The sequence below is a fragment of the Pinus tabuliformis genome, chromosome 6, assembly GCF_031772625.1.
Source record: "Pinus tabuliformis cultivar Carrire ecotype Pingquan chromosome 6, CPIR1, whole genome shotgun sequence".
In the NCBI taxonomy this organism is placed as follows: Eukaryota; Viridiplantae; Streptophyta; class Pinopsida; order Pinales; family Pinaceae; genus Pinus; species Pinus tabuliformis.
In genome coordinates this window covers 251,011,501-251,037,453 of record NC_142292.1, presented here as the reverse complement: position 1 = coordinate 251,037,453, position 25,953 = coordinate 251,011,501, and the positions used below count along the sequence as shown (strand labels likewise).

The following is a 25,953-nucleotide window of genomic DNA, read 5'->3' as shown; positions in this document are numbered from 1 at the left end:
TAATTATTTAATGTATTTTTTTAAAACCGGTTCGTTTAGACCAAACCAGTCCCGATTAGACCGGTTCCGGTCGGTAAACCGGTTCATTAGGTGGACCGGTCCGGTCACCGGTTCCGGTTTTAAAAACATTGGTTGAAAGTGAAGAAGAGGGGGAGCATTCTAATTCTAATCAATCTGAAATGACCAAATTGCAATCATTTGAAAATTTCAATTTGCCTGCAAGTAGCTGCAACACTCACACTTCCTATGACGGCTGCAACAATCACACTTCCACAGGGAATATAAATTATAGAGAAAACCGAGTACCTGAATATGACTCTGAGATGGAGGAGGACCCCTCACCAAATGAACAATATCATGACAATGAGGAATATGTTGAAGAAGATATTGATGATAATGAGGAAGATAACCTTGAAACATTTGAAGTTGTTCAGCATGTTCCCTTAAATGAATTTGGTAAACTTGACCCACCAACTAATAAATAATTATTTACAGAATTTTGCAACAAGAAATTAGACAAGAAATTATTGTTCTACAAGAGAATGGATATTGTTCATGAATAGAACATACTATCTGAGTCGAAGAAGCCGTGTGGTAATCGATTGACATTAAAGATGCATGGCATGCTAAAAGACTTCGCTGCTTCCAAGGAAATCCAAGCTATTTTTACAACAAATTCAAATAAAAAGCTTAAAATATCTTTGGATGTTAAAGTGTTGAATACCGCAGTCGGGCCAACATACAAGTATTATAAACTTAATATACCTTCAGAAATGGCCAGATGCGTTGAGGTGTTCAACGAATTTTATGGAATCCATAAGCACTGTCAACTTACATGGATATATTCTCTGGGAACATACGAGATCATTTCCAGATTTGATATTAAGACAATAGAAATAACGGGTTCAACATATCAGGCAGTTGTGTTATTGCTATTCAATAATGCTCGACGGTTGAGTTATCAAGAAATCCAACCGCTGCACCACACGAAAACATTAACAGGGAAAACGATCCTCCATCAAATGGTTTCAAATCAAGATTCAATGGAAATTGAAATGAACGGCCAAGATACCAACATCAGAGATGATTATAACAACGAGCAGCAACCTGAAGATTTCAAAATAATATTCGACTATGAAACGGCCAATGCCCCTGTCGTTAAGAGTCCAGAAAATTATGGAAAATATGCCTAATATACCCTTAGATTTCTTGCACCCTTTTATGCTGCGCCTCAAACCGATAGCGTTCCACCACATATTGATGTTATTCCCCACAACTTTGTCTTCGATTTTAATATTATTTCGTGCATAAACCAGCCATGGAGGAATTTCCAAGCAAATCTATCAGATTATTCCAATTATGGATTTGACGAATATAACTGGTGGAAATTTTCAAATTATATAGTAGAGCACAATAATGGATCCGGTGCGGTCGTCAAGAATGTTGAGGGTCGACAGTATGGAATCCCTGCAAACTTGTTAACCCTGAAATGCCGACACGGTATTTTTGGCACAAGTATCATTGTTATAAATCCAAAGCCATGGCTGCTTCCTGGAGCGGATTCTTCACACTTTTTCAACTATGACCACGCTCATACACTAGAGATGACATGTTGTAGAAAGCACAAAACCAGCAACCCAGTGAACAATTCCGGGGACGACATTGTATGCGGCCCTCCAAATCCATCATACCTTTTTCAACTGTGACGTTGGTTCGTAAATGGGTAACATGGTTTGTTTAATTACAAAATAATTATAAATTATAACTATAGAATTTATAATTAATTATTAAATAATTTATAAACATAAATCATAATTTAAATATATATATATATATTACCAAAAAAAAATTATTAGTTTTGAAAATAAAAATAAAGAGAGTTAAAAATAAAAAAATATACAAGGAAATAGTACTGATAAGCTACATGACGAATCGATGACGAGACGACAGACACTAAGTGAAGAAAACCCTCAGCGTTAAAGCTTTGAGGACAAAGCTTCCGAAGGAAGAGGCTATGTTATGAATATAATTCATAACAATTAAATAAATAAAATAAATATAAATATTAAATAATTAAATATTAATTAGGTTAAATAGTCATTAAGTTAGGTGAAAAGGCATGTCTAAAAGACATGCCCATTCACGAAAGGTCACATGCTGAGGTATAAAAGCAAGGCCTCGTTGTAACATTCAAATCATCTTATATCATCTTATACAATTTTATATATTAATAAATTATTATTATTAAATACCTCGTGTATTTTAACATATTAAGTCTTCAAGCTATCAGTTTTCTTGCATCAACCATAGTTTTTATGCTTCAAATATGAAACCATATCGATATCTTTACCACCATAGAACTGAAATGGAGAAATTAATTCAAGACCAGGGAGGTGTGGAGTTATCACAATAAGCATAAGCCCATATGTAGCCCCAATAGTGTTGGTCATAAAAAAGATGGATCCTTTAGACTATGCATAGATTGTCAAAGGCTAAATAAGATAACTATAAAAAAACAAGTTTCGTATTCCATTTTAGATGAAATCCTTAACAAACTCTATTGAGCAAAATATTTCTCAAAGTTAGATTTAAGGTTCATGTATTATCAAATTCAGGTAAGACTAGAAGATATCCCAAACACTGCTTTTAGAACACACGAAGGTCATTATGAATTCAAGGTGATGCCATTTGGGTTAACCAACAGCCCTGCCACCTCTCAAGCACTCGTGAATGAATTCTTTAAACCCTACCTAAGAAAGTTTGTTCTAGTCTTCTTTGATGATATGTTTATCTATGGCAAGACATGGAAGGAACATCTTAACCATTTAGAGCAATAACTTTCTCTCCTAGAAGAAAATCAGTTCCATGTGCAAAGATTAAAATTTACTTTTTGTAAGGAAGAAGTCGAATATCTCGACTACATCATATCCAAGGAAGGAGTTAAGGTGGATTCCAGTAAGGTCAAAGCAATTGCGTAATGGAAAAAACCAAATAACATATCGAAACTAAGAGGATTCCACGGTTTAACATGGTATTATAGAAGGTTCATGAAAAAATATGCTTAATTAACAACTTTGCTATCAAATTTAATGAGATTTTTTTTTTTTTTTTCTTCAGTGGAGTAACTGAGCATATGAGTGTAATGGGGTCAACTTCCTCAAGGTTCTCGAAAGGAGAATCATCAGAAGTAATATCCTTGAGAAAGGTAAGGTTAGTCTCAACTTCACCTTCCATAGACTTATTCTTCCCAACACATTTGTTCTCAAAATCATCCTTCTCATCACGCAGACCCAACGATGACTCGGCCACATCATATCCAAGGAAGGAGTTAAGGTGGATTTCAGTAAGGTCAAAGCAATTGTGTAATGGAAAAAACCAAATAACGTATCGAAACCAAGAGGATTCCACGGTTTAACATGGTATTATAGAAGGTTCATGAAAAACTATGCTTAGTTAACAATTTTGCTATCAAATTTGTTGATTTTTTTTTTCTTCCAGTGGAGTAACTGAGCAGATGAGTGTAATGGGATCAACTTTGTCAAGGTTCTCGAAAGGAGAATCATCAGAAGTAATATCCTTGAGAAAGGTAAGGTTAGTCTCAACTTCATCTTCCATAGACTCATTCTTCCTAACACATGTGTTCTCAAAATCATCCTTCTCATCATGCATACCCAACGATGACTTGGCCACATCATATCCAAGGAAGGAGTTAAGGTGGATTCCAGTAAGGTCAAAGCAATTGTGTAATGGAAAAAAAACAAATAACGTATCGAAACTAAGAGGATTCCACGGTTTACCATGGTATTATAGAAGGTTCATGAAAAACTATACTTAGTTAACAACTTTGCTATCAAATTTGTTGAGATTATTTAGATTAAAATTGACTTATAAGGAAGAAGTCGAATATCTCGGCCACTTCATGCTGTAGAAAGCACAAAACCAGCAACCCAGTCAACAATTCCGGGGACGGCATTGTATGCGGCCCTCCAAATCCATCGTACCTTTTTCAACTGTGACGTTGGTTCGTAAATGGGTAACATGGTTTGTTTAATTACAAAATAATTATAAATTATAACTATAGAATTTATAATTAATTATTAAATAATTTATAAACATAAATCATAATTTATATATATATATATATTACCGAAAAAAATTATTAGTTTTGAAAATAAAAATAAAGAGAGTTAAAAATAAAAAAATATACAAGGAAATAGTATTGATAAACTACATGATGAATCAATGACGAGACGACAGACACTAAGTGAAGAAAACCCTCAGCGTTAAAGCTTTGAGGACAAAGCTTCCGAAGGAAGAGGCTATGTTATGAATATAATTCATAACAGTGAAATAAATAAAATAATTATAAATATTAAATAATTAAATATTAATTAAGTTAAATAGTCATTAAGTTAGGTGAAAGGCATGTCTAAAAGACATGCCCATTCACGAAAGGTCACCTGCTGAGGTATAAAAGAAGGGCGTCGTTGTAACATTCAAATCATCTTATATCATCTTATACAATTTTATATATTAATAAATTATTATTATTAAATACCTCGTGTATTTTAACATATTAAGTCTTCAAGCTATTAGTTTTCTTGCTTCATCCATAGTTTTTATGCTTCAAATATGAAACCATATCGATATCTTTACCACCATAGAACTGAAATGGAGAAATTAATTCAAGACCAATAAGGTGTGGAGTTATCACAACAAGCATAAGCCCATATGTAGCCCCAATAGTGTTGGTCATAAAAAAGATGGATCCTTTAGACTATGCATAGATTGTCAAAGGCTAAATAAGATAACTATAAAAAAACAAGTTTCGTATTCCATTTTAGATGAAATCCTTAACAAACTCTATTGAGCAAAATATTTCTCAAAGTTAGATTTAAGGTTCATGTATTATCAAATTCGGGTAAGACTAGAAGAAATCCCAAACACTGCTTTTAGAACACACGAAGGTCATTATGAATTCAAGGTGGTGCCATTTGGGTTAACCAACAACCCTGCCACCTCTCAAGCACTCGTGAATGAATTCTTTAAACCCTACCTAAGAAAGTTTGTTCTAGTCTTCTTCGATGATATGTTTATCTATGGCAAGACATGGAAGGAACATCTTAAGCATTTAGAGCAATAACTTTCCCTCCTAGAAGAAAATCAGTTCCATGTGCAAAGATTAAAATTTACTTTTTGTAAGGAAGAAGTCGAATATCTCGACTACATCATATCCAAGGAAGGAGTTAAGGTGGATTCCAGTAAGGTCAAAGCAATTGTGTAATGGAACAAACCAAATAACATATCGAAACTAAGAGGATTCCATGGTTTAACATGGTATTATAGAAGGTTCTTGAAAAACTATGCTTAATTAACAACTTTGCTATCAAATTTTATGAGATTTTTTTTTTTCTTCAGTGGAGTCACTGAGGAGATGAGTGTAATGGGGTCAACTTCCTCAAGGTTCTCGAAAGGAGAATCATCAGAAGTAATATCCTTGAGAAAGGTAAGGTTAGTCTCAACTTCACCTTCCATAGACTTATTCTTCCCAACACATTTGTTCTCAAAGTCATCCTTCTCATCACGCAGACCCAACGATGACTCGGCCACATCATATCCAAGGAAGGAGTTAAGGTGGATTCCAGTAAGGTCAAAGCAATTGTGTAATGGAAAAAATCAAATAACATATCAAAACTAAGAGGATTCCACGGTTTAACATGGTATTATAGAAGGTTCATGAAAAACTATGCTTAGTTAACAACTTTGCTATCAAATTTGTTGAATTTTTTTTCCTTCCATTGGAGTAAGTGAGCAAATGAGTGTAATGGGATCAACTTTGTCAAGGTTCTCGAAAGGAGAATCATCAGAAGTAATATCCTTGAGAAAGGTAAGGTTAGTCTCAACTTCATCTTCCATAGACTCATTCTTCCCAACACATGTGTTCTCAAAATCATCCTTCTCATCATGCATACCCAACGATGACTTGGCCACATCATATCCAAGGAAGGAGTTAAGGTGGATTCCAGTAAGGTCAAAGCAATTGTGTAATGGAAAAAACCAAATAACGTGTCGAAACTAAGAGGATTCCACGGTTTAACATGGTATTATAGAAGGTTCATGAAAAACTATGCTTAGTTAACAACTTTACTATCAAATTTGTTGAGATTATTATTTATTTTTATTTTTATTTTTCCAGTGGAGTAACTGAGCAAATGAGTGTAATGTGGTCAACTTCCTCAAGGTTCTCACAAGGAGAATCATCAACTTCACCTTCCATAGACTCATTCTTCCCAACACACGTGTTCTCAAAATCCTCCTTCTCATCATGCAGACCCAATGATGACTTGTCTTCTTGCTCATTACTTAGATTCTCAATGTCTTGATGATGCTCGATGAAGGCGTCCCTTTGGATACTTAATGTAGAGTATACTAAGAAAGTTGTCAATGAACTCCTCAATAGATGAGATGCTCTTGGGTTCATGATCATGCAGTGATGAGTTATGACCAACAAGAGATACCATGAACAATAACATAAGGACATGTTGGTGAACCACTTTCTCCTTTGAAGTATGTGCATTGAATCTTTCTACATGGTCAATTGCGGAGAGTGGATCACTGTCAAACATGGGCAGCGCACGTAGCATCCTTCCCACGATATGATTAGGGTGCCTAAGGATGCTAGCAATGTCCAAAGTGGGAAATTTATCAAAGAAAGACAACTTATTTGAGATATGCATGAAAAATATGTAGGATTTGCTAGGGTGAATTCAAAGATGCCTAGAAAAATGCTTGCTTCACCCGACAAGCATCGACCTTAAAGTTCAACGAAGAACTAGGGCTTCGTTCTTCCAATGGAGTTGCCAAAAATAATATGTCAATATGTCGTATGGGGAACAAAACACACGTTTCATGTCCCTGGCAACAACGCCAAAATGTTACTGCTCAAACTACTAGAGGACCTAAAGGGGATCCCTAAAGAGAAAATGCTAGGCCAAGGGCAACAAATGGAGACTTAGCCCACTGTCACCTCAATTAAGGCTCCCTACTGTTTACGAACTTTCACCGATGGGAGGAGACCCGATATGTTATGGAGTCACTAATGAAGGATAAATCAACAAGTGGGTGTGGAGTGACCCAAATGATTCCCTTTCCAGAAGAGGTTGAAGGATAGAGATTGCTTGCTTTCTAATCAAGCTACAATGTCTTCTAGGAGAGGAATGATAGGATTTGAGGGTTAGGTTTAGGGAATATGAGTCATGAAGGAATTTCCCAATCCCTAAAATCCTTATTGAAATTGGTACTCGGATGGTTCTTGAAAAATTGTCTTTTCAAAGAAACGAGGCCACATGGGACCAAGTGGACCTAGTCTAAGATAGGAGGAAAGATTTTAAAAACCAATGATGTTCCTAGCCTGGACAAGGTTTGGAAAAAGGATCAAAGAAAGAATAATCACTTATAGGTGTTGAATTGAACCTATGAGGAACTACCCTTGGGGATGCTAGCGCAAAGTTTGATCTCGAAGCTATGGCTTGGTTTTTCTTACAACTCCACCATCAGAATGGCCTCAAATTTGGAGGAGGTCTTGAGGAAACACCAACGTAGGAGAGGCTAGAAGATCGAACATTTTGGACGGATAGTTTGCCAGGAAAATGATGCCCTAGGTGACCCAACTTGGCTAGACCTAGAAAAAGGTGAAAATAAGTTGATTTTAGGTGACTACCTTTTGGTAGATCAGTGCCTTAGTCTTGGGAAAATGGAGTCTATGATAAATATGAGTGAGGACTTTTGGTTCCTAGTCAAGGAGGCGTCAAGACTACCTTGCTAGCCTTCTAGGGCAAAGAGAAGTAATCATGCACCTTTTATACTTCGATGTGCAAAATGTTATGGCTTATCAAGATGAATTCGTTGATAGAATTATCCCTAGGAAATTTCATTCAAATTACATGGCCCTTACATTGAGAGATGTTATATATAGAGAGACAATTCCACAAATTAAGCAATAAATGCATGCAACAATTAGCCCTAAAAATAGCGAAAATCCCAATCTAATGTATATGACAAAATAAAACAAGAATAACATTAAAAGTATGTACTTACATGTAATATAACATATGCAACCATCCACAACTTGACAATAGAGAAGCTCCACGATGAGATATACCAAATCCACACAACAAAAGTCATCCAAAAAGCTCGAATTCATCCTCCAAGAAAAAGTTCGAAATTATTAATAGAGAGAAGAGATCCAATCCAAAGTGATGATGAGCAAATGAACTCATTTCACTTGTATTTATATACTAATGAGGGGTTCGAATTAGCCTCCTTGGCCTACATAAGCCCCAAAAATAAAATACGGTTCTAATAATCTAAATTTTGGTGATAGGACCACCAAACTAGCTCACAAATGAAAGAATAAGCCTCTCAAGAGGTCAAATAATAATCTATGCATGTCGTAGGGCCCTCTAAGAGGCCTAATGAGGTCTATGGGTGCCATAGTGAAGAATAGGACCCTCAACAATGATGGACAAGGGGTTGGCCCCTTGTTCTCAAAACAATAAATCTGTGGTGCTCCCAATGGGTGTGGGGGCACAATAATAACCTCATGGGTCTCCAAATGAGTAGAGGATGTCTGTAGATCGTTTGCAAGGGCTTTGATGTGGTGTAGGGGATGCCACATCATCCTACATGTCCTGGGTCAGTTGCCAAGTGCATGGTACATTTTTGGGTTCGGCTGGGCAAACGTGAACCAAGTGCATCATCCTAGGGGATGCATGGAGTGCTGTCCACTGCTGTGGAGATCACAAGATGGAGACCATCTGCAATCGTGCATAAGATCCAATGCGTCCCCTAGCCTTCTAGTACATCAAGTCATTAGGGAAATCAAGTGAATGAGCTTACCAATCATAGACCACAAGTGAGGACTTCATAATGGTTCGCCCTTCCATAATGGGCTTAGGGATATGCCAATATCTCCTAAACTCCAAATGGGGTTAACTAGGTATCCTATTAGGTGGTTTCTACTTCTAAAGGGGATAATGTGTTCAAGGTACATCCTTTAAAAGATGGTGGCATGTGACAGATAGGTGAATGAAGTAAGGGATGAGAAGGGGCAACCTTGGGTCACATGTTGGGGTATAAGGGTAGCTAATAAGAGGGAATCCCACACTTGGGATTATAATGTATAGGAGGGAGAAATCGTGGTACATGAGGTGTTTCGACCTTGTTTTTTTCACCCTTCTTTATATGCCTTTTTCCTTTTCATGATTTTCTTTGATTAACTGCTCGGGGCTCAAAGGGGTAAGAGCATGATGCATAAGATATAGCAGTGAATACCCCATTTTAAAGGTAGGGTGGTTCATTGCCCACCAGGGGTTGAGACAATCATGGGTTCCTATATGATGAAGGAGGCTCATAGAACTTGTAGGAACCAGGGTGATGGCCATGATGATGGGGTAGAGCTCATGTATTGGCTTTTGCCCACCTGCTAAATGTGTTTGTCCTAACCATGTTTTGCATTTTGTGGTACATCTTCTTGTTAAATGTGGCCAAATATGGTTTTGTCATTCTTTTTAGTTGGATCAATCTCCGGGCATCATTCAAGGCCTGACCCAATGTGTGGGCAAGGGGAAGGGGCAAGCTAACCCTATGTGGACCTAGTGGAGGAATGTGGACTGAGGTGGGATAAATGATGAATGGGGAAAATGCGTGGAAAGAGGGTAATATGAGTGGATAAGGGGGCGGGACCACGCAACCAAAATTGGGGTTTCCCATGAAATACCATCCCTAAAGCCAAATGGCCAATAAAAGAGATCCCACAGGACTAGAATGCAAGGTTAATATCCAAAAGGGGTCTAGTGGACAAGGGCACAGACCTAACACATTCTTTTCGCCTAATCCCCCCATTAATTCATGCTGAGAAGTGTCCATGATAAACAAACTACAATACTCAATTACCTAATGACAAGGCATACCTTTAGGTTTGGGAGGCCCACCTTCAAACTTACGATCATGGCAGATGGGCGAGGGACCACATGGCTGGCTCAAGTGGCAGAGAAATGTCATGATGAGCTAGCTGGTGGCCTCAAGGGGTTGTTGGCTACTGGGTGAGGACCATCTTGGAGAATCTTTTTGCTCCTAGGTATATCACCCACAAAATGGTGGGTAACATCTGGCTCCAACTGGTATGTGATCTCTCGAAGAAGTGGGCGAAGCTACTCGAACGAGAGGTCACAAGAACTCCAACAATCTTTTGGTTATCGTAGACCTGTCACCTGCACATCTAATAGATGAAGAACACGGGGCAACATGATTTCACATCGTGTCATGATTGCACATGCTAAATGTTCGGGCATATAATCAACAGAAAAATAAAATATAATTATTATTATTATTATTTTTAAATGCAGCTAATCTATCATGAGAAATATCATATGATAGTAGTTCTAATGCGAAAATGAGCATGCAACACATCCTACCCTAACATGCATATGACGAAGCTATTATTAAGTGTAATCATAAAGCCAGTGCAACTAACATATCATGAAGTCAATATAAATATGCCTGCTTATATGATTAATCATGCAGCAAATCCCAAAGCGAATGCAAACCCAAACACATGGAGGCTTCTGTGGGCGGGAGGTGGGAAAATATGATACCCACAGATGGATGATTATGTGAGAAGAGGTAAGAAAAGGATGTAATCTAGTCCATGAGATCTTCTTTTGCAACCAAAATATAGAGATGTCAACAACCAATCTCATAAACTTTTGATGGATGGCAACCTATGGCATATCACTTCCACTTTTGTCCTTATTATTTACATCATGGCTTATGGCCTTCATCGGGTTATGATTAGTAGGAAAGGGAGGTCGATGAGATGGATAAGCACAAGTAGGTTGCACATGATGATTACACTGGAGAGGGTAGACTATGGAGTGATCAAAACCTGAGGGTGTGTCCAAGGAGGAAAAGTATAATAAATGAAGGGCTTTTCCTTGACACTATACACGGGAGGGGGGAAGGGCTGACAGTCACTTGAGATAATATGACTAGGGGTGAGGGAATCACTTGATGAAGACTTAAGATGATGACCAATAGGAAAAAGGGAGGAAGAAGTATTGTATTCAATGGGGTTTTCTTTCCCAAAATCATAGTCTGGAGGCTCAAGTGATTTGAACATAGAAGCACACTCAGGAGAAGTGGGAGCCCTATCAATTTCCTTAGTATCAAATATTGGGTCTAAAAGGAAAATTGATTACTTCCAATTGCCCCTCTTTATGCAAACGAAAATGAAGATTCTCCTTCCCAAGGGTATCAATGGGTATGTCATCATAAATAGTGCCTGAGGGTAAGGGAAGACCAATCTCGTCCTTATCCCCATTCTTGGTGTTGTAAATGGGAGCACAGTCAAATTGATGACCAACAATTTCCCATTTCTCCTTTTCAATATGGAAATAATTTTCAATGCCATCTTTCAAGGGGTTAATGGGGTCAGTTTCCTCAAGGTTCTCGAGAGGAGAATCATCAAAAGTAATATCCTTGAGAAAGGTAAGGTTAGTCTCAACTTCACCTTCCATAGACTCATTCTTCCCAACACGTGTTCTCAAAATCATCCTTCTCATCATGCAGACCCAACAATGACTCGTCTTCCTACTCCTTACTTAGATCCTCAATGTCTGATGATGCTCGATGAAGGCTTCCCCTTGGATACTTAATGCAGGGTATACTTGAAAGTGACTTAAGAAAGCCGTGAACGAGCTCCTTAATATATGAGATGCTCTTGGGGTCATGATCATGCAACCATGGGTTATGACCACTGAGAGATCCCATGAACAATAACATAAGGACATCTTGGTGGACCACTTTCTCCTTTGAAGTATGTCCAATGAATCTTTCTGCATGGTCAATTGTGGAGAGTGGATCACCGTCAAACACGGGCACCCCACGTACCATCCTTCCCATGACATGATTAGGGTGCCCAGGGATGCTAGCAATGTCCAAAGCAGGAAATTTATCAAAGAAAGACAATCTATTTGAGATATGCATGGAAAATATGTAGGAGTCACCAGGGTGAATTTAAAGATGCCTAGAAAAATGCTTGCTTCACTCTAGAATCATCAAACTTAAAGTTCAATGAAGAACTAGGGCTTTGTTCTTCCAATGGAGCCGCCAATAATAATATGTCAATATGTCGTTTGGGGAACAAAACACATGTTTCGTCTCCCCGACAATGACGCAAAAATATTACCGCTCAAACTAGCATGGGACCTAAAGGGGATCCCTAAAGGGAAAATTCTAGGCCAAGGGAAACAAATGGAGACATAGACCATTGTCACCTCAGCTAAGGCTCCCTACTATTTACGAACTTTCACCAATGGGAGTGTTGAAGGAAGTGTAACTAGGTTCGGTCTTCATAAATGTAAGTTTGACTTTTGTATTTATTCAAGAAAAGAGAAATTATTTTTATGATACTTGTCAATGAGTTTCTTGCTCATTGAATTAGGTCAAGCGCATGTTTAAGTGCTTCTAGGAAGTTAAGAGTCAAATGTATTTATGTAAGACCCTTTGAGGGCATGTTACACTATGTATAAAATAGTATAAAGGTTAAAGAAATACCTCCAGGACAAGTGCAAGACCTCTCCATGCAACAACGCCCTCCTCAAGAAACAAAAAAAAATAAAATAATAAAGGAAAAGTCAAGTCGGCCTAAGGACAACTTGTCGGCCTACAAGTCGGCCTAAAAGGAGGGACAATCCTCTATTTATAGAGGCTGTCCACTCCAATACATTGCACTCAATGAGCTCTAAAATCTACAATGAAAAGGAGGCAAGAAAAGAACGAAGAAATACGAAGTAAAGGGTCTACAAGGGCAGCGAAGGAAGAGGCTACAAGACCAAAGGTTAGAGGGTTGTTCTAAGGGTAAAACACAACCACACATGCGAAGGAAGGAGGCCTTTATGCGGTCATAACAATTGCAGTACATCAGTCCCATACTTATCATTGTTTGGGCTAGAAATTAAGGTCTATAAGGCTTCCCTCTAAGAGCAAAGAAGAGACCCTCACAAACGAAGGAAGAAGGAATAAGGCCGAGGAGAAGAGGACTATTTCTAGGGCTAGAAATAGTCACATGTGCGGAAAAGAAGAAGATAAGTCTGCAGCTGGTAAATAGTCCATGACATATCATTGTTTGGGTAAGAAATCAAGTCTACAAGGACTCCCAAACCTAGCGAAGGAGCCTTTCTCTCTAGTGAAGGTGGAATGACCCTAAGGGTACCTTCTACACATAAGAAAAAACTAGGGCAGCAAAACAATAGTACAATCATACACCCATACATCAAGAAGGATCTCACTTAAGAAGTCTACTTGAGCAAGGGATAGAAGAGGAACACCTCATCTAGAAGGCTCACTCAAGGAAGGTCTATCTCTAGACAAGAAACAAAGGAGGAAGCCTATGTGTCGGGGAACAAAGTTGTAACAACCCCGAAATAACAACACATAATTAATTAGATTAATCAAGCGATCTATAATCAACAAGTACTTTATCAACCAGTTAACATTAAATTACAAAAATACGAGAGAAGGGAGGGACAACTTACCTGTGGAACACTAGTTGAATTTTGCTACTTGCAACAAAGTCTTGGGGACGACTCTCCACCCAACTGTAGGCTCAATCGTGCAAGGATCTGCTACAATTGGCCACCCTCGAGCCTTCAATCGACGTACTACTGCCAGTGACTCCTATGTCTTAGAACACCATTCTCCCAAGAGAATGAAAGATAGAATCTTGGAATGATGGAATGCCTCCCATCCTCCTCACAATCTAATAAATAGAACAAGCATTGGATGAGAAACCACATGTACACACTCCATGTGTCTACATGCAACTTTCTTTTTTATTTTTAGCTTTCTTGTTTTATTTCTTTACTTTTCTTTTGATTTTTAGCTTTCTTGTTTTATTTTCTTCTTTTTGATAGTTTTCTTGTTTTATTTCTATTTAGAGCTTTAGTATGGTTATTACTATTTTTATTTTTATTATTTTATTTATTTTATTGTATATATTTTTAATATCATTTATTATTTAACATTTATGATTTATTATTTATTATTTTGTAGTATTTATTATTTATTATTATATTATTATTTATTATTTATTATTAAGGGAGGGATAGTACATACTCTCCCACTTTAAGGAACTTCGTCTCGAAGTTAAGTTGAATTATTTATTATTTTATTTACTTCATGTTGCAACATCCTCTGCTGAACTAGTATAACCAGCAGGCATCGAAAGTCCCCAACACCCCGGGAAATATCAAAGAATCTCTGTCCTTTTTCCCACTTTCGGCACCAGGCATAAGCCTGACCCAGTCTGTATCCTAGTCCAAGGCTGGCCCCAAGGCAGGCATCCAGTCTGGTACTCAATGACCCCTGCCATCTCGCATGGCTGGCCCACTCCCTCCACAACTACTAAGGCGCACAGCCCCAGGCATTGAAGTCCTTTACATCCATTCCAGACTTCGGCATTCCAATCCAATAACAAACACCTAGCCTAGAACATCAGGCACTTGGCCTCCTCAAGATGGTCCCATAGCTCTTCAAGAGCTATCCATCAAGAGCTACATAAGACAAAGGAACCACTGGCATATGTAGTGTTGATTGAGTTTGTCCCCAGTCCATATGGTGTTACTAACTCAAATTTTAAAGCCCTTAGGTCCTGAAGGGTTTGAACTTGCTCTGATACCATATGTAACAACCTCGAAATAACAACACATAATTAATTAGATTAATCAAGCGATCTATAATCAACAAGCACTTTATCAACTAGTTAACATTAAATCACAAAAAAACGAGAGAAGGGAGGTACAACTTACCTGTGGAACACTAGTTGAACACTAGTTGAATTTTGCTGCCTGCAAAAAAGTCTTGGAGACGACTCTCCACCCAACCGTAGGCTCAATCGCGTAAGGATTTGCTACAACTGGCCACCCCCGAGCCCTCAATCGACGTACTACTGCCAATGACTCTTATGTCTTAGAACACCATTCTCCCAAGAGAATGAAAGATAGAATCTTGGAATGATGGAATGCTTCCCATCCTCCTCACCATCTAATAAATAGAACAAACATTGGATGGGAAACCACATGTACACACTCCATGTGTCTACATGCAACTTTCTTTTTTATTTTTAGCTTTCTTGTTTTATTTTCTTCTTTTTGATAGTTTTCTTGTTTTATTTCTATTTATTCTTATTTAGAGCTTTAGTATGGTTATTACTATTTTTATTTTTATTATTTTTACTTATTTTCTTGTATATATTTTTAGTATCATTTATGATTTATTATTATTTATTATTAAGTGATTTAATTATTATTATCTATTATTTATATTATTATTTATTATTTTGTTGTATTTATTATTTTTTATTATATTATTATTTATTATTTATTATTAAGGGGAGGGATATTACAAAAGTGCAAAAAGGAGGAGAGGACTTGACATGCGCTTGGAGGATGTTCTAGTCAAGGGTCTTGGCTTTGGCATTGATCAATAGAAGCTTCAATAAGGGAAATTCACTCAAAGGTTTTCCTCTCAAGAGAAGAGTGGTTTTGGCCCTGGTAGAGAGCCAACATCTTGTGTTCTTGTTCTTATGTTTTGGTAGCAATTTGATGATGTACACACACATGCATTAATAATAATAAGAAGAAGAAGATTAAGCTAAGAAGAAAAGTAAAAAGACTCCACAAATTGTTACCAAGTAACAAAGAATCACACTACACCTAATTTGCCCTAGATTCTTCAACAGAGAGGAGACCTAGTATATTATGGAGTCACTAATGAAGGATAAATCAATGAGTGGATGTGGAGTGACCCAAATGATTCCCTTTCTAGAAGAGGTTGAAGGATAGAGCTTACTTGCTTTCTAAGCAAGGTACAATGTCGTGTGGGACATGAATGATAGGATTTGAGGGTTAGGTTTAGGGGATATGAGTCGTGAAGGAATTTCCTAATCCCAAAAATCCTTATTGAAATTGGTACTTGGATGGTTCTTGAAGAATTGTCTTTTCAAAGGAACGAGACCTAGTGGATCCAATCTAGGTTAGGAGGAAAGATTTTAGCAACCAATGATGTTCCTAGCCCGGACAAGGTTGGGAAAAAGGACCAAAGAAAGAATAATTACTTATAGGTGTTGAATTGATCTTATGAGGTATTAGCCTTGGGGATGCTAGGGCAAAGTTTGGTCTCGAAGCTAGGGTTTGGCTTTTCTCACAACTCCACTGTCGAAATGGCCTCAAATTTGGAGGAGGTCTTGAGCAAACAACAACGCAGGAGAGGCTAGGAGATCAAACTTTTTGGAGGGATCGTTTGCAGGGAAAATGATGCCCTAGGTGACCCGACTTGGCTAAACCTTGAAGAAGGTGAAAATAAGTTGATTTTAGGTGACCACCTTTTGGTAGATCAGTGGCTTAGTCTTGGGAGAATGGAGTATATGATAAATACAAGTGAGGAATTTTGGTTCCTAGTTAAGGAGGCCTCAAGACTACCGCGCTAGCCTTGTAGGGCAAAGGGAAGTAATCTTGCAACTTTTATACTTCGATGTGAAAAATGTTATGGCTTATTAAGATGAATTCGTTGATAGAATTATCCCTAGGAAATTTCATTCAAATTACATGGCCCATACATTGAGAGATGCTATATGTAGAGAGACAATTCCACAGTTTAAGCAGTAAATGCATGCAACAATTAACCTTAAAAATAGCGAAAATCCCAATCTAATGTATATGACAAAATAAAACAAGAATAGCATTAAAAGCATGTACTTACATGTAATAGAACATATGCAACCATCCACAATTTGACAATAGAGAAGCTCCAAGATGAGATAAACCAAATCCACACAACAAAGCTCATCCAAAAAGCTCGAATTCATCCTCCAAGAAAAAGTGTGAAATTCTCAAGAGAGAGAAGAGATCCAATCCAAAGTGATGATGAGCAAATGAACTCATCTCACTTGTATTTATACACTAATGAGGAGTTCAAATTAGCCTCCTTGGCCTACATAAGCCCCAAAAATAAAATATTGTTCTAATAATCTAAATTTTGGTGATAGGAGCACCAAACTAGCTCACAAATGAAAGAATAAGCCTCTCAAGAGGTCAAATAATCTATGCATGTCGTAGGGCCCTCTAAGAGGCCTAATGAGGTCTATGGGTGCCATAATGAAGAATAGGACCCTCAACAGTGATGGACAAGGGGTTGGCCCCTTGTTCTCTAAACAATAAATCTGTGGTGCTCCCAATGGGTGTGGAGGCACAATAATAACCTCATGGGTCTCCAAATGAGTGGAGGATGCCTATAGATCGTTTGCAAGGGCTTTTATGTGGTGTATGGGATGCTACATCATCCTACGTGTCCTGGGTTAGCTGCCAAGTGCATGGTACATCTGTGGGGCTGACTGGGCAAAGGTGAAGCAGGTGCATCATCCTCGGGGGTCCATGGAGTGTTGTCTACAGCTGTGGAGACCCATGGCTCTCAACACACACCCTACATGTGCCAATGTAGCCCTATAGAGGATGAGGACCTCATATAAGGAGACCAATATCAAGATGGAGACCATCTGCAATCTTGCATAAAATCTAATGCGTCCCCTAGCCTTCCAATACAACAAGTCATTAGGGAAATTGAGTAAATGAGCTAACCAATCATGGACCACAAGTGAGGACTTCATAATGGTTTGCCCTTCCATAATGGGCTTCAAGATTTGCTTATGTCTCCTAAACTCCAAATGGGGCTAACCGGGTATCTTATTAGGTGGTTTATACTTCTAAAGGGGATAATATGTTCAAGGTACATCCTTCAAAAGGTGGTGGCATGTGACAGATAGGTGAATGAAATAAGGGATGAGAAGGGGCAGCCTTGGGTCACATGTTGGGGTACAAGGGTAGCTAATAAGAGGGAAACCCACTCTTGGGTTTATAATGTATAAGAGGGAGCAATTGTGGTACATGAGGTGCCTCGACCTTGATTTTTCCACCCTTTATATGCATTTTGCTTTTTCATGATTTTCTTTGGTTAACTTTTTGGGACTTAAAGGGGTAAGAGCATGATGCATAAGATATAACAGTGAATAGCCCCTTTTAAAGGTAGGGGTGGTTCATTTCTCACCAGGGGTTGGGGCAATCATGGGTTCCTATGTGATGAAGGAGGCTCATAGAACCTGTAGGAACCAGGGTAATAGCCATGATGATAGGGTAAAGCTCATGTATTGGCTTTTGCCCACATGCTAAATGATTTTTTCCTGACCATGTTTTGCATTTTGTGGTACATCTTCGTGTTAAATATGGCCAAATATGCTTTTGTCTTTCTTTTTCGCTGCATCAACCTTCAGGAATGATTCAAGGCCTGACCCAAGGTGTGGCAAGGAGAAGGGGCAAGTTAACCCTATGTGGACCCAGTGGAGGAATGTGGACATAGGTGGGAGAAATGATGAATGGGGTAATAATGAGTGGAAAGAGTAATATGAGCGGATAAGGGAGCGAGACCACACAACCAAAATTGGGGTTTCCCATGAAATACCATCCCTAAAGCCAAATGGCCAATAAAAGAGATCCCATTGGACTAGAATGCAAGGTTAATATCCAAAATGGGTCTAGGGGACAAGAGCACAAACCTAACCCATTCTTTCCGCCGAATCCCCCCATTAATCCTTGCGGAGAATTGTTCATGATAAGCAAGCTACAATACTCAATTACCAAATGACAAAGCATACCTTTAGGTTCGGGAGGCCCACCTTCAAACATATGATCATGGCAGATGGGCGACAGACTACATGGTTGGCTCAGGTGGCGGAGAAATGGTACAATGAGCTAGATGGTGGTTGGAAGTGGCTGCTGGCTGCTCGATTTGGACCATCTTGGAGAAATATTTTTCTCCTAGGGATATCACCCACAAAATGGTGGGTAACACATTCTATGTCAATGGTTATGCCATAAATTAAATGAAGTACTGAGATTGAAAAGGGGAATTAAAACTGAATTTCTAAGTAGAAGTAGAAGGGCAACACTAAATAATGGTGGAAAGTGTGGTGTATATTATCAAACGGGGATGGATGGAAAAAAGTCAACAAACAATAAACTCTAGTAGTGTAAAGAAATTTAAAGACAATCTGACATGTCCCTCTGGAAAGTGTATCTTCGCCAATATGTTGGGCCGCATGAGATGAATAGGAGAGGGTTAATGTGTAACCTTCTGTTTGAAATAATCAATATTTTGTATTACTTTTTTTTCATAGAATCCTTTTATTTGTATTTTTATTTATACAGATTACAAATAATTGAATTATTTTCTCCCACATATTGTCCACCATTGTGCATACTTTTAGAGTGAGTTGTGTTGAGAAATATAGGGGCAGCTAGATTAAGTGATTTCGTTTAAATTGATAACTGCTTGTGATATCTTTTTACTTATCTTGATTAGCTTCTTCTTCAACTAGATTATTATTGTGTTCTTATCATCAAACAACTACCAAACAGTAAAGAACAATGAGACAAGAGGGCAAAAGATATAGGCGACCAACCAAGGCAAAAACCTCTCCTCTTGAGAGGAAAACCCCTGAGAACTGCTCTTCTTATAGAACTTCAAATGACAAATTCCAAGACCTATGACCCTTGACCAAGAAACCTCCAAGATCAAGTCAAACCTCTCATGGATGTGCTCCTCTTCCACAAAGTCAATGATAGTCAAACAAGCCTAACAACAACTATTGCTTCCTCTACAACCTCAATTTCACACTTGTACTTTTAACTGTGTTTCTCGACCTCCTGCAACATCCCTAACTCGCTTGTGTGATAGAAATATGGTGAAGATGGTCTCTATTCTCCTTTGCTTGGGCAACAATTCCTTCTCCAACAATGCAACTTGTATATTGATGCTTCTTTAACCCTTTACTTGGCTTCTTAACTTTATTGTAATTCGATCTTGCTGTAGTTGAGAAGATGCCCTAATTACAGTCCGCATGTGTGAGAGATTCGTCCAAAAACAGACCTTAAAAATCCAACTTCTTGTTCCTTTTTTCCTTTCCTCTCTTTGCTAGATCTTCATGTATTTTTTGTGCTTTAGATCAAACTGATTGTGTATGCTTACAAATGAGGTTGAGCTCTTTATATAGGCTTCTAGTCCCAACTTGCACGCTGACATGTCACTGTCTCTAGGCCAACTTGTTACTTGCGAAGGCTGAATTGTCTTGGAGGGGTCTTTGACTCGAATTTTGACTTAAAACAAATTTTCTTTAGAATATGTAACATGTCCAAAAGGGTTTTCCATAATTGACAATGACTTTTTATGACTTGTTGACTCAAAGACAAGCCCTAGAAGCACTCAATGGGTGCTTGACCTCTAAATCAAATAACCTTGAGCATGAAACCCATGCCTCAAGAATAACAATAATAATTTTATTTTTCTCTTTATATCAAATACATAAAATCATAATTACATTTGTCATTATGAAGACTGAATCTAGTTACATATTTCGACACTCCCTCTTAACTAGGGAGGAATTCATAATCCATAGAAGGTACTTGGACATTTCTCAAATTGAAGAATTCTCATAAGAAGAGTCAGATTGGTAAGCCATCTCATAAGCTACTTTCCTAGCTTATACTGGAACTGGAACATCTCATCATACCAACCAACATTGTCACATAGCAAGGCCTTGACTAAAAGCTCCATCTCTTCACAAGATCAAAGCACAATGCTGGCGAGACCAATGATTGATAGACACCATCATCATTGTCTTTCAAGGCACATACCCCACTCTGGTGTTCACAGGGTATGTCCTTTTAGGACAATCCCTATTTTGGAATAAAACATCCTCAAGGAATTTCCTCTTCAACTACTCTTACCTATTGGATGTCCTACCACATCCTCAAAGAGTATCAGAATCAATCTCAGATGCTTACCCAATCCTCCATTCTTTCTTCACAACATGAAGGCGAGAATGTTGTGTCTATCTCTCCCTCTTAACTAGGGAAGATATACTCATTCCTCTAAAAAGGAATATGCCCAAGCTCCCTCTTACCTAGGGATTTGTCCAGGCTCCCTCTTAACTAGGGACTTGTTACCAACAACAACTATCTTCTCTTTGTTGGAGATCATGGTACTATTCACTGCTTGTACTATCAACTGTACTATTCGCAACTATATGATGACATGACTTAATCTATCAAATATGTACATACCTCTTTTCTTCTTTTGGTCATCTAGACTTCCTTTGGCAGCTTCTTTTCTTTGCTTGAAAGTACTTCAACCATCTTGACATGCTGCATTTCTTTGTTATCATACCATCATCCTTCTAGACAATGGATCCCACACAAGGTGGAATTATCAGCGAGACACCTGCTTCTTCCAAGTAGAGGTGAACCTTCTAATGAAGATTCCAATGGAGGATCTTGATTATTCTCATTCTGCAAATGCTCCTTCCTAATGATGATGATGTATGATGAATTCTTTCTATCTTCTATCATGCTAGATGACTTTCTTCCAACCATATATACTTCATGCTTTCAATGAGGCTATCATGAGGTACTTCCTTTCTATCATGATGATTGTTACAACCATGTAGACTTCAACTTCAGCTATCCTTTCAAGCTTCTATAATGATGCTTCAATCATATGCTTCTAATATGATGCTATCTTCTAATATGATGCATCCTATCATACTTACAATGCTTTCTATCATGATAGCTATCTAAAACTGAAAAGAACGAAGTGAAGGAGATTATCTCAGTCATAGTAGATATCTTTCACTTCCTCCTACTTTTTATTTCTTCTTCTCAGGTTCTTCTACTTCTTCGGTGAAATGGGCTTCATTCCTTTCTTTCCTTTTCTTGTTGTCCTTGTTGAGTTTAGGACCATTGTGCATACTTTCAGAGTGAGTTGGAGGTTCCAATTTCCTATTTTTGTATGTTGTTTGATTTGTCGTTTAAGCTATTTCATATAACTGCATTTTCCTTTTGGTTTACGGAACTGGCAAAACCTGCTAGGTTAGTATTTCTTCTACGAAGCTTTCATGTAAGTGGAGATTTCTAAAGCGAAATGAGAGTAGCCGTCCTTTCTTTTTAAAATTAATTTCTTTGCCTGTGTTTAGGAGACAGCACTCATTGTGTTAAGATTCATAACCTACTCTGAAAATGGAGGTTGTATTGGCGTAATGTGCCTTAAAACCACTGAGCCTGATGGAAATTGAGTAAAAAAAGATATGTTGGGAAAGAAAGAAAGACTGATAACACTATGTTTTTAATGTTATGCTTTGTATGCATTAAACTTGCTCTTTGTTGGTTAGATATATTGACTGAGCAACAGCTTCATTAAAGCCGGCAATCTACAAATGAATAACTTCCTGTTACAGCAATGAGAAATAAGTTAAGAATCAAGATCAATAGTAATAATCATGGCACTTTCATATATCAATTAAATGATACTGACAACAGTTTAAGCAAAATGATTTCTATCCCAATTGTTGAATGTGCTGTGCGTTGATACGACTACAGTATATTTTGGCCCCCTCTGTTTTGCAATTTTTCTTTTTATATGGAAATGCATCATGCACTCCATGGAAGGAGTGGTTTATGTAGTTTCCATATGATCGATTATTTGCAAGCATGGTCAGTATGGCCTTCAGAGGAGTACTCATCTCAATAATTAGCTTATTACCGTTGACCAAGTCGACACTTGCTGTAGTACCATACTTGTAGTAGTGAGTGCTCCCTGAGTATGTAGAGCATGCTGAATTAATACTTGCCATTCTCCTAAGCAATTTTTCCAGCATTAAAAATATGTTTTTGCTTTATTTTTATTTTTTACTTTAAACTATGCTAAGTATGGGCATGCCCAGTCAATTGCCCCGGCGAGTAAGAATATGGTAACTGTATTATGTATTATAAAGGTATAATTTCTCCTAGCAATGCCTTACTGCTTTCTTATGTTGAACCATGATTGCATTTGTTTTCCACCACCCCTCCTCAAGGATCAGAACCTTCCTTGACATTCTCCTCCCAATGATTTCCACATGGATGTTGTCAACTTTAAGCACTGTGTAATGCGTGGGATTCATGACTCCACTACATCTAGTATTCTACTCGAGCATGAAAAAGGTCTGTTGCATATTTGAGCTTTGTGACTGCTCATCACATTGGCTTTATTTTGTGTGACAAGAAAAGCTGTGTATTAATGGTATGCCAGACTTGGGCTTGATTTTCATAACTTGCACTGTTTTGTACTTATCCAGATGTTATTTTCTTACACTATCCTGTATAACAAGTTATCTTCATATTCAGGGTGCGGACACCTCCTCGAAAGCGTGGAAGGTCCAGTTCATTATCTTCAGGATCACCTGACTCAAGAAAGGTTAATGGCTAGTGTTTTGTTTTTAGTAGTTTATATTTTCTGCATCTATTTTAATGATTGTTGCATCTCTTTGTCTTTACATTTCTGGCATTTTGGATGGGGGAAATATTAACGAATTATCCAGGGATGATTATGTGGATAAATTTGTCTTGATGATGTTTGTGTCTTTATTTCTTGTTTTGCAGCGTTCTCCTAGGGGAGACAGGAATGTTTCAAGGAGTCGGAGTCCAAGAAGGTGCATTTCATATTGATTTAAATTGTTAATCTGTCTTACATGTGTTGAGAAATCTAGGGCATTAACATTAGGTGATTTCTCTACCATTAATAACTGCTTGTGAATGCTTTTTACTTCTTTAGATTAGAATCTTCTTCTTAGATTATTAGTGTTCTTTCTTCATCAAACAGTAACCAATGCATGAACATAAATAGACAAGAGACACAGAATGTAGGCTATCAGCCAGGGCCAAAACCTCTCACTTTTTGAGAGGAAAAGCCACACAAATTCTTCTTATAGAGATTCCAATTGACGAATACCAAGACCAAGACCCTTGACCTATTAGCCACTCCAAGACCAAGACACAAGTCCTTTCTGCTCCTTTCTTCTTCTTGACTTCTCTTCCTCTTCGACTGAGATCATCTCCTCAACAAATTGTAGATGCACTAGAGATGTTACCGAAGCATGACACCAAAATGTGACTGCTGTAGCAACACTGAAACACTGTGGTCTATCACTGAACGGTAGTTCCTTTACATAACCGAACTGTGGTCTCTTCACAGCATCAATCTATAATATATATATATACCCTTGACTCTTTGACTTTAATTCCAAATCCTAAGGCTCTCAATGGGAGCCATCTAAACAAAATCTCTTGCTCATGAAACCCATGAAGCAAGCATCACAAAAATAATTTTATTTTCTTCTTTTCATCATTTACAAAAATCACAATTACATGTCATTATGAAGACTGAACCTAGTTACACTTTTTCAACAACATGCCCTATTAAAAGTGTCTCTTTATGGTTTCACAGGGCTGTAAAAGGAGGGAAAACTAGTCCTACTGGTAAGAGTAGCAGTTCACATTCTCCTTCGAAAAGCAACTCATGAGGGGTGGAGACATGGGACCTCGTGCTGGTATTACTGTGTTCTTTCTTGGCGATTTCATATTTTTACTTTAGTTACTACAATGCCATTGATTTTCTTCTGTTCACTGCAGGTCCCCTGAAATGAACTGGTAGATATGAACTTTTGCTGCCGATACTTTAAAACCAACTCATACTTTCCTGTGTGAGAATATTGAGGACTAAATTTTTGCATTTGCAAATTAACCTATGTCAAATATTCGTCTTACTTTTGACTTTGTATTTATGGGTGTTGTGATTTATTTTGCTATTTACCGGTTTCATTTTGACAGTGTTGATCGACCATTCTGGCTGCTTGATCCTAAATACTTTTTTCTGGCAATTCACATGCAATGTACGACAAACAAACTATATGGTTCACAGGCTTACTTTAATGTAATTGAATCAAATCCCAACGGTGATTACAAGTGATTTGGAGCTTCTTTGATTTGTCAAATGTCAAGCATAACTGTTTTGACCTCCAATGTGCAATGGAGACTGTTGCTTTTGAAATCATGTTCATCATGTGGGATATATATCTTCAGTTGTTTAGCTTGTAAGGCGTGGTGAGTTAGAAAAATATTTTATAGGACATTGTCATAACTTCATCCATGATAAGTTAGAATTAACATCCAACACGTGAAATAAGATGGCCCAATATACATGATCAACCCAAGAATTCAAGAGATTTCAGTGGAAAAAACATGAAACTCCACTCTTACCGATAAGCTCAATATTCAAGTGATGTGTAGTAACGTGTTTGCAAAGTTAAGTGAATAGGCAGAGAACTCTTATGATGTGTAAGATAAAAACAAATTGTTGTGATAGTTGGCCTTCCAGGGCAACCCATTAAATATGAAGGCTCTAGAGGATTACATTTAAGAATGAAGAGAGCAAGAGCGCTTGAGAGGAAATGAAGAGCAGGGCAGCAGCAAAACATGAAGAGCTCAAAAGAAGCTTGTTTGAAGATCAAAGACTATTTCTGAGACGAAACCATCTGCAATGTTGCCTGTGAATGAGAACACATTTAAACTCTGGTTGAGAATGCATCTTACTCTTTGTAAGATTTTCCTCAGCCTAAAATGTCCACTGAATGCTGGTTTTCCAGTTTCGGTTTCCAGGGCAAACCTCTTGTTTATAGTGTGACTGAACGCTTTAGTCTGGTGGTTCTGTTCGTTATTCTGGTAATTATCTGGAATTGATTGGTAATTTCTCTCATGTCGTTTATTGCATTTCTATTCTCATAGCTCTACTCTATATAGACAAACTTAATCTTTTGGAATGTGATAGTAGATGCAAATGTATGACTTGTTGTTTGCTGGGTTTTATTTTGGATCTGTAAATCAGTTCACCTATAATCTCTTGGCCAATCAGTTACAAAATTTTAATAATCAATTCAATTCACACACCATTGTGATTGCTTGCTGGTTTTAATTT

General features: G+C 37.8%; 1 protein-coding gene across 4 annotated transcripts in view; it reads left to right on the top strand.

Annotated features, from left to right (window-relative positions):
* LOC149258336 (uncharacterized) overlaps nt 1-24,948 on the top strand; it is a 173,594-nt gene extending 148,646 nt beyond the window's left edge. For 3 of the 4 annotated variants that reach the window (XM_089415171.1, XM_089415174.1, XM_089415169.1), the window contains exons 10-13: nt 23,328-23,397; nt 23,583-23,632; nt 24,427-24,529; nt 24,612-24,948. In XM_089415171.1, coding sequence (XP_089271297.1) covers nt 23,328-23,397; nt 23,583-23,632; nt 24,427-24,502 — 196 coding nt within the window. In that variant the 3' untranslated portion in view covers nt 24,503-24,529; nt 24,612-24,948. The remainder of the gene's footprint in view (nt 1-23,327; nt 23,398-23,582; nt 23,633-24,426; nt 24,530-24,611) is intronic. The other variant, XM_089415176.1, reaches the window with a different exon arrangement.
* The last annotated feature ends 1,005 nt before the right edge of the window (nt 24,949-25,953 follow it).